Source organism: Pseudorasbora parva, chromosome 12, assembly GCF_024679245.1.
Source record: "Pseudorasbora parva isolate DD20220531a chromosome 12, ASM2467924v1, whole genome shotgun sequence".
NCBI lineage: Eukaryota > Metazoa > Chordata > Actinopteri > Cypriniformes > Gobionidae > Pseudorasbora > Pseudorasbora parva.
This window is the reverse complement of record NC_090183.1, coordinates 6,235,056-6,250,358: the sequence shown is the minus strand read 5'-3', so window position 1 is coordinate 6,250,358 and position 15,303 is coordinate 6,235,056. Positions and strand designations below refer to the sequence as shown.

At 37.0% G+C, this 15,303-nt stretch overlaps 1 protein-coding gene across 5 annotated transcripts in view; it reads right to left on the bottom strand.

The window, feature by feature from the left end:
- st3gal3a (ST3 beta-galactoside alpha-2,3-sialyltransferase 3a) overlaps window positions 1–11,340 on the bottom strand; it is a 46,547-nt gene extending 35,207 nt beyond the window's left edge. Inside the window, exons 1-4 of one of the 5 annotated variants that reach the window (XM_067458884.1) lie at window positions 11,303–11,340; window positions 10,576–10,733; window positions 5,247–5,395; window positions 1,774–1,821 (exon numbers count right to left, since the gene is read on the bottom strand). In XM_067458884.1, the coding sequence (XP_067314985.1) occupies window positions 1,774–1,821; window positions 5,247–5,364 (166 nt within the window). In that variant the 5' untranslated portion in view covers window positions 5,365–5,395; window positions 10,576–10,733; window positions 11,303–11,340. Of the gene's footprint in view, window positions 1–1,773; window positions 1,822–5,246; window positions 5,396–10,294; window positions 10,460–10,575; window positions 10,803–11,302 lie in introns of those variants that run through there. The other 4 variants (XM_067458885.1, XM_067458883.1, XM_067458886.1 and 1 more) reach the window with 4 other exon arrangements.
- Between the last annotated feature and the right edge of the window lie 3,963 nt (window positions 11,341–15,303).

Here is a 15,303-nt window from a genome sequence, read left to right as displayed (position 1 = left end):
TGGCTACAAAATCTCCATCTAGGAATCCCTGGTAGACCCGTGGTGCCGTCTGTGCCAGATGTACCATGTCTGCTATGAATACAGCACCGCATTTTGTGTGATCATATGCAGCAAACCAGGGCATCATGCTCTTGAAGGGTGACATGTAAAGCTTCCAGTCACCACATCTCAGTGCCCGTGTGAATGCCAAAAGAATAGACACAAGATACATGTATTGTCACCAGAAGGTAAATGTTGGTTTGTCTTCATTAGCCTTCCAGCAGATCCATTAGCCTATGGATCTGCTTCCTCATGCCAAATGAAGCAGCACTGACACAACAGTCCCCTTTGTGGTGTGATACTCTTGTGGTATTTATTGATTTTTTAAATTTTAATGATCATGCTTGCACATAAATTGGATTATATTTGGGGGGGGGGGGGGGGGTCCACTTTTACCACTTTTAAGATTATAGTGTTAAAATGGACCAAAAAAAAACATTTTCTAAGCTGACAACCTGGCTAAAACACATGTTGGGGGTTAAATATTAATACTGGATAGGTTGTATGCTTGTACCAAAAAGTGTCCGACAAAGTTTTAATATCAGTTTTGGCCTCCTGAATATTTCATAGTTATTACTACTAACTAGTTACTAACCCCTAACCCCAAAGAAGTGAGAGAGCAGTTTTTTTTAGGATGGAATTAATAACTACAGTGATATGTCAATTAAATATCATTTGTTTTACACCATTGTACATTAATGAAGACAAATAGCACCATAGATCACTATCTACACTTCTACATTTCCGCTTAGACATTAGTGTTAAAACCTGTGCAACATTGCACTGTCTCTTCCTACAAGCTTTAAACTTGGCTTGACTCATTCTCATAGATAGGGGTACGGATTGATAGAGGTTTTGGGATACTATGTTATGTTTCCAAGCTGATATTCACTTTGAAAACCGGTTCTCTTTAGGAGGAGATTGTTTTTTTCATGTTATAGTTCTGTTTTCTCTTATACTGTACAATAAATGTTCATCTGTTCACTTTAGCAGACATCCCATGAGTGTTAGCTTTCATTTGATACCATTTTTATGTATATGGTCCTTGCGGTTGTGAAGATATTCAACATTTATCGTTGGTATGTCGAGCTGAGAAAGAAATTGGCCTGAAATTACTTGTACACGTCACAAAAAAAAAAAAAATTCAGCTTGACAACCACCCTAATATCTTACCTATGGATGTCTTCTAACAAAAAAATAGGGTGACAGCTTGTACCAAAACATGTCTGCAAAAGTCTTAACAGAAGCCCTTTTCAGAATTGGCCCCCGGACTATCAAGTTTTAATATTTCAAAGAACAAATTTGAGTAGAAAAAACTATTATGTAATTATAACGTTAGCATTATAAATTGAATTAAATTTCTCCATGGTACTGTGTAATTTGTAAACAAATCAGTTAATTTTAACCTTCAATATTATAGTAATGTACCAGCTCACTCCCAGTATGCTTTACAGCATTAGCTGAGATTTATTTTTATTGAGAAAATTCGCCATGTACTGTACCTGATATATATCCAGATTAATTGATATCAAGTCGAAAGCTTGTGAATCAAAATCGAATCGTGAAAAAAAACTGTGTCAAAACCCAGCCCTCATATAATATACTACCTAACACACACGCACACGCACACGCGCACACACACACACACCTTGTGACAACTATCCCCGGTCTTCCTCGGATTAAAGTGAATCTCCCAACATTATTTGCAGGGTATGGTATAGGGTGTACCTCTACCTGAAACTATTACACGTCCCGCGGAGAGTAAACTATCCAAACCAGCCTCTGAAACAAAAGAGTGCGAGTTCAGCATCCAGAAGACATGTCATCACCCCTGTTTGAGTAAGATCAGATGCTTTTAGTGTCTCTGTAAACAGTATTTAACAGCAGCACCCGGACTAGAGTGATGACAGCAGATCTGGGTCATGAACATCTCACACATGGTTAGCAGTTCAAACAACAAATATAACACTCACAGTGCACACTGCAACTAAACCCATTAAAAACAGCCCTAAAGAGTACAATGCAGAACAGACTTGAATAAAACAAAGCATTCATTTGTAATGCAATCAGGTCCATGAATGAGAGAAACTAGGCAACAAACAAAACTATGGTAATACAAAATGCATACATTTAAAAATAATATTAATAAATATCACTAATTCACTAATAAACCAATCGTATACTGAATCTATGATACATGACTTTAACAAGCGTCTGCTAAATACTTTTGTTTTGTAGACACAATTTTAAGTGTGCATTTCTATACAAAAAAAGTAAGGGCAACAGTTGAAATGGATTAGTTGGATCAGACACAGCAAAATCATTCAATATGAATATGGTGTAAAAACTCAAGAATGTCAAAGGATAGACAAAGAAGCTTTTTTTATTTAACTAGTATTCTAAAATATAGAAAAATAGAAATAATCATAAATGTTTTCAAACACTTGATCGGCAGAGTGGGTGATTGACAGACTACACGAAAATTGTTGTTCAACCATTTATCTATTGAACTCCATCTAATGTAATAAAACCGGTTGAAAATTCTGCCAAACATCCAGAATAAATCAGCAAGGCCAAACTCAGATGTGATGTAGTCAAGTGAATATTCTCAACAAAACAAAAAAACAATCTACAGCAGCACTTGCATAACCTGCGTGTGATTGCGAGCAGATAAAAGATGATTTCCTGTTATTAAAGACTATAAATTAGGACTAGTAACACAGTAACCAATATGGTAGCATTTGTGAAACAATTTGAGTGTGATGCAGCCTAGTTTAAGAGAAGACCTCCTGAAACTTTTGTCGGTTGTTTGAGCCAAAAAGCAAAATGCAACTAAATTACTAACAAATGCTGACATAAGACTTAAAGAGACTATTCCCAGTTCCACCGTATGTTAAAAAGGTTTGCATATGGTCTACATTAACTGGTTTTATCTGTCAAAATATGATTTAAATCAGCCACTAGACTGAAACAAACAAGAGTTATTTTTTGTCTCTTTAAATGGTTAATGACTGCATATTTTTACTTATGCTGTTTAGTCAAACCAATTACTGGTCACACTATCTGACTCGTATTACAAGAGTTTGATTAGTGTCGGTAGCTCAGAGAACCAATGATAGATTTGTGCTTTTTCATTTAATGAATTAATTAATAAATAATGTTTAACAAAATGTTACAGATTGTACTGGTGTACTAATGTACTTTGTTGTTAACTATATAATAACTAAAATAATTATAGGATTGAAATCCCTTCTGTTATATAATGAATTCTATTATTATCTCATTTGAGATTTGAGGTGGTTCTATTTTTACACTGATTTTGATTGCGGTAGCGGTGCATTGCACTTGTGAATCTAGTGTGGCACCTAAAACCTGTAGTGGGAACGAAAGTGAACACTGAAGATTTGAAGAGACAAAAATAGATCATCATCTTTCTAAACAAACACGTGCTGGGAAATATTAAGCATGTCATAGCAACAATCAGGTTGTGTATCATTTTGGCTTCAAAGCTGACAAGTTTTTGGCTTGCTGGCTACTTGACTGAACTTTGACTGAATCCAGGAGGTGAACGTGGTCAGTGATGATGGGGTCTTTAGCTCCCTCCTCTGGCCATCATAGCAAAACATTTTTCAGGTTCTTTTTATGACTTCACCAGTTATTTGATGCTAAACAGGAAGACTAAGCACAATAATAGTTGCTGAACCGACAGGCTTAAATTTAGGCGTGACGAATAGGGGAAATCCAGATATGACAAGAAAAAAAATATTTTAGTTTTTTAGAGAAGCAAGTCTGTGACCTTTCACAGTTCAGAGAAATGAAAAAGCATTCTGCATTATGGAAACAACCAGGGGTGTTTCCTCTGTGGAGGCAAGAAAGAGAAAGAAAGTAAATAATCCCTATTACAAAAAGAAACCAACGCAAATATTACCAAATGTGACATTAAAAAGTGTATAAATCAGTAGTTTACAGTGACACCCGCAGGTAAAGTTACAGCAGGAGTCAATGTCTCTCTTGCCTCCCCTGAGTCCATTGAGTTTAAACAGACACCCTAACCCTATCGCATGCGCTGGGTTTGGTGGGGGGTAACGGAGAATGAATGGGGAAAGTCACGTGAGAGGAGTCAATGCCTCCATAGTGTTATGATTGAACAGATATTGGTTCGGGCAAATAAATCCCACAGCTCACACTTAGATATCACCGCTTTATGTCATGTCAAAATATGAAAACATGACTGTGAAATTAAAGATGCATTGCATCTATGACCAGTGTTATCAGAGATTGACTGACTATTAAAAACAACAGCTGAACATCAGTTCTGAAATAAAATACAGTTTTACTGTATTGGTAAATTGTTACTGGTGTAATTACTATTTTGGAATTTTTTATTTTTATGATCAAATTAGTCTTGGTGTTAAATATAAAATTAGTTACATAGTTAATGTAAAAATACAAAACAGAATTGTTTTTGGTTTCCTTTTTTAATGTAATGTTTATTTAACCGGAAATAAATGACAAATTTAAGTGCAAATAGGACATGAATTTACATTTGAATTATGAAAAAAAACACCACTGCACACCACTGGAAACAACCCCAAGAAATCATTGCACTATAGCACTTTGAGAGATCCCCAAGCACAGTCAAACATTTACTCTAAACGACACCAAACACACGTAAGGGGATTCAGTCATGTGACTAACTAGAGCTGATGAACTGCATCAAGATCCGCTCATGAAAGTAAGGATCCATGCTGAAACCTAGGCTGAATCCGAAATCGCCCCCTATACCCTCAAAAAGGGCATTATTTGAGGGGACACCATTTGAAGTGGTGTCTGAAACCATAGTGGATGTTATTGAGTGCACTCATTCAATCCCACGAGCACCGCAATAACGATAATCTACACACAACGGCTGACAGAAATCACGCACTCGTTTTCATTCGTTCTTTCAAGTGAACTATACTAGTGGACTAACGTAGGGAACAGTGAATGAGGGTTTAGGGGGCGATTCAAAATCAGTCTTAACCACTTGTTTCCTGAAAATCATCTCAATGAATACAAAACCATGTCAGCTGCTCCTCCAAGCCCAATGTAACACATCTAACCAGCTGATCAATGTGTTCAGGATTACTAGAAACATCAGGCAGGTGTGTTGGAGATAAACCCTGCACGATGTTGCAAAACAAAAATGACAACATTCATTTACTCACGAGATTTCTGCACTGAGGTCCGTAGGTGCAGTCTGCCAGAGGAATAGTAGAGGAATATCAGCACCATGATGGGACAAATTAAAAACATGAAGCTCCGTGTGGACTTCATCCTGATCATCTCACACGAGGCTTCATCTGGTCCGAGTCACCTGAAAACACAAGCACGCACCACATTGGCAAATCGCGAACCTTTCACAATACAAAAGTGAACATGAGAAATTGAGAAACCGAAAGGTTTGTGAGTTCATCACAGGCCAGAAAAAGATAGAGATGTATTACTTTAATGTGGGCACGTCCAAACTTTCACAACATGCAGTGACAGGCCTGAACATGAAATTAAGCAAAAACTCACCAGGCTTGTTATTCTCAAAGAAGATCAACTTAGCTCACAATCCTTGAGATACATAGCCCTGGGCAGATTTTAACCAAACCACCCTATTTAGTTACTATAGTCTGCTATTGTTCGACGCTTTTAAATGATTGTTTATGTAATGATGCTGAAAGCTGCTTAACACTGATCTACCTGATCTAACCATTGTTCCCTGTATAATCATATTAAATGATATTTTTGACTTAAATTAATAAATAATTTTGATAAAACCAGTTAATACAGATGTTGCCATCAAAACATTAATACAGTTTACAGCATGTGAAAAAGATCCCACACTATTATCATCAACTAAAGCTAACTTTTCTAGTTAAAGCTTAACTAAATTTCGGTGAAAACGGCAGATGCCATGCTAAATTATGAATGTTAAGTATGAATTTTTCAGCATTTTCACCAAAAAATTTTTTTTTTTTTAATTCTCTGAAGTAGGGATGTCAACGATTAATCGATGATCGATTAATTGTCGTTAAGACATTTGATCGATAAGACTTATCGATCATCGATTAAGCAGGGTCATGCGCGTGCGTGCGGCTCAAACGCGAAACGGGAGGAAAAATGAAGCGAGCGTGCCCCAGTTCTACTAGGGACCATTTTACAGCTGGAGTCACACCTTCATCATGACTGCAAGTTTGCATGTGCATTCGCAGCCTTTTGTTTTGTACAAATGTAAGTTGTAATATTGTGTTTATTTTGTGCCGGCCTATCTATAGCCGATTTATCTCATAAGGATGTATTTGGTTAATAATTAATGTTTGAGGCGAGCGGTAGTAAAAGCGTGGCGGTGATCAGCTTCAGTGTGCAGCTCCAACAGCAATGCACAGCTAATAATGACTATGAGTGGGACTGTCATAGGCTATTACACAGCATTAATGAGAACACTATTAAAACATTGTGATTGTTAAGTATTTGGGTTTATTTGCCGTGTTTCATTGCGTTGATCCAGGGAGAGCGCGTGCACAACATGGTTCTCGGTCACGCACTCTGACTCGCGCATGTAACTTGGTTAAAGTTCACTTGTGCATTATCATCAGATTGTGCAGAAGTAATTTGTAATATTACATTTATTTTGTAACGTTATATATGTGATCAATCATATAGGATGCGTATCTTTCAGCGAAATAAAACGCACTAGCAAATGGCTTCAGTCAGTGATGGCTACCGGTTTTCATTCAGTGCTTCAGCTTTAGCGCATACAGAACAATGCATAATAACGATGATTGGGACTGTCATATTATATACTAGAAATGAGAACACTGTTTTAATAAATGGTTGTAAAGTCATTGGGTTTAGGTGCCGTGTTCAGAGCGTTGTTCCAGGACGAGCGCGTCTCCCATTCTGAATATGAATATCAGCAACTCAATTCAAGTTCACTTGTGCATTCGCATCATTTTGTGTAGATATATAATTTGTAATATTTTGTTAACTTTATATAAATCTGATTAATCTCATATAGGAAGCTTTTTGTTGAGTTAAATAATGCGCTAACAAATAGCTTCAGTGTAACTTACCGGTGTTGATTCAGCGCATCCGCTTCAGCTCGCGCTGTTCAAACAGCAACGCACGACTAATAATAACTATGATTGGGACGGTCACATTACATTACATTAATGAAAACAATATTTTAATAAATCGTTTTGAATTAATTGGGTTTAGGTGACGTTTCAGCACGTTGTTCTTGGAAGAGCGTCCACACATTCTGAATAATCAGATCTGAGGCGGTTATCTGAATAATCAGATTTGGTTATTAAATAAGTAATTTAATTAAATTATAAATAACATCGAATAGTTTTAAAATCCCATAGCTCTTTGTTTAGATAAAAAATCCCTCTCATTCATTTGGTGAAGAACATGGCGTTTTGAGCAGCATTGCACATAGGCCTGTCATGCTGTCTATAAGGCACTGCTGTGCACGCATATTTTAGTATTATGGTTAACGATTAATCGATTAATTGATCGTTAATTTAAACGACGATCGATCATGGGAATTTGTGAAAATTGACATCCCTACTCTGAAGTCTATATTAACATCTAAAACGTTGTATGGTTGTGGTACATAATAACAGCTGTGAAATTTCAGCACAAAATACCCAACAAAACTAGCCTAGAAATCTAGACGCACCCTAGCGGCAGCAAATTTAATCTGCCCGCAAGTGTCGTCTAGGAACTCTCAATACCCTTCTGAGCTGTATTCCTCAGAATCTGGACGGGCCAATCACATCGTGTATAGAGTCGGTGGGTGGGGCCATAATGACGACGGCCGAGTTGAAGACAAAATGTCACAAATTGTCAGTAAGGCGCTTAGCCTTACATGTTTGAACTGGAGTCGGACACTGATGAAGAGACTCAGTAAGAAGTTGTATAATGCAACTGGACGTTTCTGAATGGTTTGTTCTGAACAGTGTTTGTTTTTCAGTAAATATCTTTCGTCACAAAACAGTACTGTAGCAATACCGTTGTGTACCGCTGGTGTGTGGTGTGTTCTGGCACAATATGGCTGCTGTCGCATCATCCAGGCTGCACATTGGTGGTGGTTGAGGAGATTCCTCCCTTCTATATGTAAAGCATTTTGAGTGCCTAGAAAAGCTATATAAAATATAACAAATGTTTATAATGAATTACAAGACACCAGGGGCCTTTTGCACAAAACTAGGATAAGGGATTAAGCCAGGATATTTTGGTGATCCTGGCTCAATTTATCTGCTAATATATACAGTTATCTTTCTTTATCGGTGTCGTTCTTGGTGTGAGTGCGCCTTCAGGGACAGCGGTGTACTAAATTTTGCATACAGATGAGAAGATCACCAAGATATCCCATCTTAATCCCTTATCCTAGTTTTGTGCAATAGGCCCAGGTATTCCTAGTAAAAAAAAAAATTAAACAAATAAAATAACCAAGGATAGGGATGGGATTTTTGTCAATTTCTGGATAGGTCTCAAAAACGAGTCCTCGATTAACCGTGAGCGGGGGGGGGGGGGGGGGGGGGGGGTTCTCCGTCATGGAGATATGAAACTATTTTAAGACGTTGACACAAACAAACATGAGATGTCTATGCAAATAAGAACATTTGACTATAAAATAAATTGTTTAAAAATAAATAAACAACAGTCAATAATCCAGTCAATAATATCGGACCCTGCAGAGTTTTGTTAGCGGATTATAAAACTCCAAACGCATCCTAGATGAGATTATATAATCAGATATGCCTACAATTTACACCTGCCCAAAAGGACGCAAATGCGCCGGTGAACATGGCCATGCTAGTTGTTTACAGGCTAACTTATGGTTTGAAAGGGAAACTATTTTTGAACGCGCTCTTCTCTCAACAACAAAATACACGGGCAACGGAACCACAGATTATGTACAACACAATTACAATCGTGTTCTCATTATAATTCTATGTAGGCCTAAATGACAAATTAGCGCTGCACATCATTTTATTTTTCATGATCACTTAACGTTAACGTTAAGTGAGAACAGCATCACTGCGCGTTTTTGAATCCATGAGAAACATCTTTCAAATAGGTCTGCTGTTAAAAAAAGAACAAAATAACACTGCAGCATTAATAATATCAATGATTTTGAAAAATAAATAGCCTATCTAAAAACAATATGACCATCTCAAATAAACAATATTCGATAATGTCGGACTGTTCGCATTTAGAGAATGAAGTTAAGCGATGCTAGCTGGTTATTAACTTAACCAAACGCCGTCCTGTATGAGATCAATCAGATATAGACAACATATATTCAAGTATTAAACAAGTAATCTTACAACTTGCATTTGTGGCAAAGCACGCGTCGCGGATGCGCACATGAACTTGACCGCGCTATAACGTCAACTCTCGTTGAGGATTTCCTTTAACAGCCCGCTGATACACGGGGAACTAAAGCACAGAATTTACAACATTATATTACAATCGTGTTCTCATCATAATGCTGTATAATTATATGATTGGCGCTGCATATCTTGCACTGTTTTTCATTCACAGTGCTTCGGATCACTGCGCGCTTCAGTTTCACTTTATCTCGCGGTGTGGAACCGAACGCATGAGTAAACGCAGCTACCAAACACACATCTATTACCGCCCAAAATGCCGCGATAACCGTCATGTCATGGCGATCATCGATTTCATGATCGATCGTCACTGTCACGTTCGAGTACTCGACCACTGTTGCCCACATAGATATGTATAACTTACATATCTATGATTGCCCATCCCTAGGAATTATGGATAATTGTTTATAATTTGCAACATTTGTAATAATTTTAATATAAAATAATAATACACTTTGTTGTATAATTATAATTAAAAATATACATTAAAGTTCTAGTCTATTATACATTTTTTTTAATAAAATATACAAACATATATAAAAGTTTATATTTTTACATTTTGAAATATATTTTGTATAGTATAACATAACAACTAGAATTAATCTAACACACCTCTTGATACCCCGTTATTTACTTGGCACCAAGAATATGTCATTATGGGTGCAGTTCAAAATAAACACCGCATTACCATAATACTTTTTGGGTAATTTTGTTAGTATACTCATTTCAATGCTTCAAAGACCCCAAATTCGAAAACACACTACTTTAACAACACGTTTGTGATCGTTAAAAAAACATTTTTAACAACCAGACTCTAACTTTACTTCGTAACCAATGGAAACATCACGACGACCGCTAGCTTTGGTTTCCTTACGCTATAACGGTACCAAGACACATCCGGTTAGCGCATTAACGTTAGCTGCTCCTAACCTCAAACCCTGCTCAAACCACCAAACACCTAACAACTCCCATTAAACACATATGAATTACACAATCACATGGTTACACTCAGTCCTAATCAGAAATCTGACACCATCGCTGTTACATGTGACGAATTGTCAATAAAACACCCATTGTGTGCTGAGAAAGGCTGGCTAACTCCTACCTCACAGAAACGGTGCGATAATGAAAACATGTCCATATACACACCGCTGTCTCAAGCGTCGGTCGCTACGGTTCTTCTGGAGGAAAGGAAAAAACATTTCTTTTATCTCTCGGCTGCGTTTATCAGCTCGATTCCCAGACTGAGTGCAGTAAAGCGAACTGAGGGGAAACAAACAGAGTTCATGGCATAAAGGTTGAGGAGGAGGCGGGTCCAAAACAGCTATTGGCTTGAACACACACAGGTCCATGGCCTACTAGTATTATCTATCACACTCATAACATGATTACATCGTAAAGAACATAACGTCATAGTTAAGGAGATAAAAGATCGAAATGACGACATTCGTTCGTTCATTTCGACAAAAAGTTTCGAAATGATGGCATAGCCTACTATTGCTGCCTTCATGTGCTATCAGAAATTTGATCATTCAACAGTCGACTACGACATTCCGATAGCACGTGAACCGCAATCGTGAGCTCAAAGTCAACATGACTTTCTGTCATAATTATACCTTTATCATCATGATTTCAATTTGTACTTAATATTTTATCTCAAGTATTGTCATAATTTGATTTAGCATACCAAATTTGACTTTTTATATCATAGGCTAATTGTAGGCATAAGTCAGGCTTTTTCCAAAATGATGACAATTTGTACCCCTCATGTGGCTTCCATTAATGCTATGTTAAAAACAATGTCTAAAAATTAATTAAATTAATGAACAGACCTAGAAATCGGGTTGTTTGAATGGGCCCATTCACTGGGTTCAAACAACCCAATTTTTGGTTTTGTCCATTTTCAACCCACCTTGGGTTGTTTTTAACCCATCATTTTAAAGTAGGCTATAGCTATAGTGTTACCCAAGATAGAAATAACGCAAAGCTAATACAATGATTACTATTATCCAGGTAGGATCAATAACACTAGTTTAGGCCGTTGCACTTTATCTTACAGTATGTGCACTTATGTGTATTTACCTATGAAATTACTGACTACATGGGTTAGGTTTAGGAGTAGGTTCAGGGTTTGTAGCTAGTTATTTATTGTATAAGTATACAGGGGTAATAGGACTGTAAAATAAAGAGCTACCGATCTGTCATTATATAGGCTAAACAAATACCAAAAGTAGCTATGCTACAATGGCACTACAATGATATTTTGGAAATCTAAAACCAATGTATTCTTTAAATTATCTCCATGAAATATGATAATCATTCACTACCACAATATCTATCTGACTCCATCAATATGCCAAAGTACTTTTTATAGACCTATGAACAACTCAGTTTTAATGCGCTGTTACACAGAAGTCATTTGTTTATCACATAGGTCTTTAACCCTTTAGACACGCCCTGCAAAGATTATATCCAACCTGCTTCAGTTTGAGATTATCAAGCAATTATCAAGTGGTGCTAACCTGGGTTCAAGTTCAGATGATAGCGACAATCAATCTCTTGACCTTTCTGATTTTCATGTCTAAAAATAAAAATCATTCTACTCACATATCATACTTTGTCTATACTAAGTCTAATTAAAGGGTTAGTTAACCCAAAAATGGAAAGGTCTGTCATTAATTCCTCACCCTCATGTCGTTCCAAAACCGCAAGAATTCATTTCATTTTTAGAACACAAATTAAAGCAGCACTTGGCTACTTTTGCTCTCGGGGTCCCCCTACAGTTTGGAAAAAATAATGTCCTCAACTACTGTCGTAAGAGCTGTCATCCTACAACAGGGGATGCCATCGCGTGTGCATTTGTTGACATGACAACCCTGATAGCCCTGAACTAGTGATGCGCGGGTCGTCTCATAACCCGGGGACCCCGTATGTCTATTTAATGGTCGCGGGTGCGGGGCGGGTTTTAAAAATATATACAGTGGTGCGGCGCGGGCCAAATAACTTCATAAAAGTGGCGCCGCGGGTTGGTGCAGCACTAACAGTTCCCCTGAACACTGCAGGAGGAGTTCAGAGTTCTTCTGGCGGCGCGTGTGAAATGTCTTCATCCCAGGTAACGTTACAGTCAGTGGCTTATGTTTCAGCATGTCATATGAATATAATTTCATGGGTTTTATTTTTTTCAAACGCCAAATAATCACGATGGTCACGTTTACAAGCCAGCGTCATTATAGTAGTCTATATGTTACCGTTTTACAGAATCTATATGATACTTCAATGACAGTTCAATGTTTGAGTGGTAGGTAATCACCTTAACAAGCAGGACAGCATCGGTCGGGCACGCCTCCTTCAGCTCACGCCAACGAGCAAACGCTGGTCACATGTTGATCCTCGTCCTGCCTTTAATCCCATCACTTTCTCTTTTCCTTTTATTGCTTTCCTCCAACAAAACCTTTTCTTTCTTATTTGTCTGTGCTGCTTCGGACATGACTATATTATCCGACGAACAAAGTTGGGCTCGCACGTCCGAATGTAAGGAAGTGTGGGTGTTGGTGGAAGTGACGTATATGCCGTACAGCTGTCGAATTTTGTAGTTCTTTTTGTTCTCGGGTTACTACCCGAAACCCGAAGTTTAAAAGTACGATTAAAAACGATACAGACCCCATCAGGCTATGGCAGACGTGTCATTCAACCTATTGTAAGTCGATTTATCATCACAAGAGTCTTAAAAATATATTATGAAGGTTGATATTTTATTAAGATTAGCTGAAATTGAACTAAAGACCTGAGATTTTTGTCCCTCCACTGAGCTAAGAAACTACCACTTTGATGCTTCACAAAGTTCATAAAGAGATAGTAAAACTAATTGAGTGGTTTAGTCCAAATTTTCTCGATTGGAAGTCGATCGCTTTATAAATTGAAGATTTAATTTGGTCTTTTATTCACACATAAACGACCAGTGAACATAAACAGAAGCTCAACTGAACCTGCTTGCTTGACATGAGAATTAATCTCATTGATTCTTGAAGTTCAATGCGTAACACAAGAATGAATCTCATTGGTTCTTGCAGAAGCTCAAACATGATGCGTAACACATGAGAATGAATCTTATTGGTTCTTGCTGAAGCTCTGCATAAAACGAGAATGGACCTCATTGGTTCTCGCAGAAGCTCAAACCTACTGTGTAACACGAGAATGAATTTCATTGGATCTTGAAGCTCAAACATGTTGCGTAACACACTAGAATTCATCTCATTGGTTCTTGAAGCTCAAACGTACTGCATAACACAAGAATGAATTGCATTGGTTCTTGCTGAAGCACGATAATTAATCTCATTGGTTCATGAAGCTGAAACAGATTGTGTTTGATTAAAAGTCTTAAAACACAAAATATCATTCTCAAACTTCGACCTTCAAGTCTGTGGTTAGGAAAGTGAGGCTATTAAAGTAAAACACATTTACTAATTGGTTCACATTATTTTATGTAGCTAAATACACTGGTGGCCAAAAGTTTGAAATAATTAAGAGTTTTTAAAAAGTATTATGAAATATTACATTTTAAAATAGCCTGTTTTGCATTAAAATATTTTGAAATGTAATTTATTCCTGCGATCAAAGCTAAATTTCCAGCACCATTACTCCAGTCTTCAGTGTCACATGATCCTTCAGAAATCATTCTGATATGATGTTTCATTATTATTATATGAATTATTATCAGTTGTACAGTAGTTTTCACACCGGTCCTGGAGGCTTCCGGTCCCTGCATGTGTCTCCCTCATTTAAAATCACACCTGATTCAAATCATTAGTAGAGACAGCAAGAACTAAATTGGGTGTGTCTGATAAGAGAGACATACAAAATGTCCAGGACAGGTTTGAAAACCATTGAGTTACTATTTTGTGCTTAAATATTAGTAATGGTCCTTATTATTTTGAATGCTGAAAACATATGAATATTTTTTGGAAACTTTGACACAGGATTCTTTGATAAATAGAAAGTTAAAAATAACCGCATTTATTTGAAATATACATTATTTGTAATATTATAGATATCTTACTTTTGAATAGCAGCACACATTTTTCAACATTGATAAAAACATAAATGCATCAGCATATTAGAAAGATTTCTGAAGCATCATGTGACACTGATCCTTTATTCATATTTTCACCTGTGCCTAAATATCAGTTCTTCAAAAAAATCGAATTATCCTTATCAGAATCTGAAATTAATGTTTTACTTCATCATGCCATATTCTTGATTTACTTACAGTGAAATAAAATGCAATAAATGCTATTTACAGTATACATGTGTATTATAACTGCAAACTCCAGACCAGCATTCAGGAAGTGATGGATGGGGAATTTATCTTCCAAATGTATTGGAATTAGCAGTCCCATTTTTAGTAGCAACATTATGAAACAGCACCTATGTAACATACAACTGTAAAACTATGATTTAGACAACTTAAGGTTAAAAAAATACAAGTTTTGGCAAAAAAAACTAAATCAGGCCATTTCAATATCAGAACGGAGAAATTCACCAAAAGGCCACGGATTTGCAGGCATGGTTTACGCCAGGGCTATTCAAATCTTACCCTGGAGGGCCAATGCAGTGCAGAGTTTAGCTCCAACCTTAATCAAGCACACATGAACATGCTAATCAATGTCTCCAGGATCATTAGAAAATCACAGGTGGGTGTGTTTGATCAGGGTTGGAGCTAAACTCTGCAGTGCATTGGCCCTCCAGGGTAAGATTTGAATAGCCCTGGTTTACGGAACTGAAAACACTGTGTTAAAAAGTTACTTTTGCAATGCAAGAAAAACAAACAAAAAGA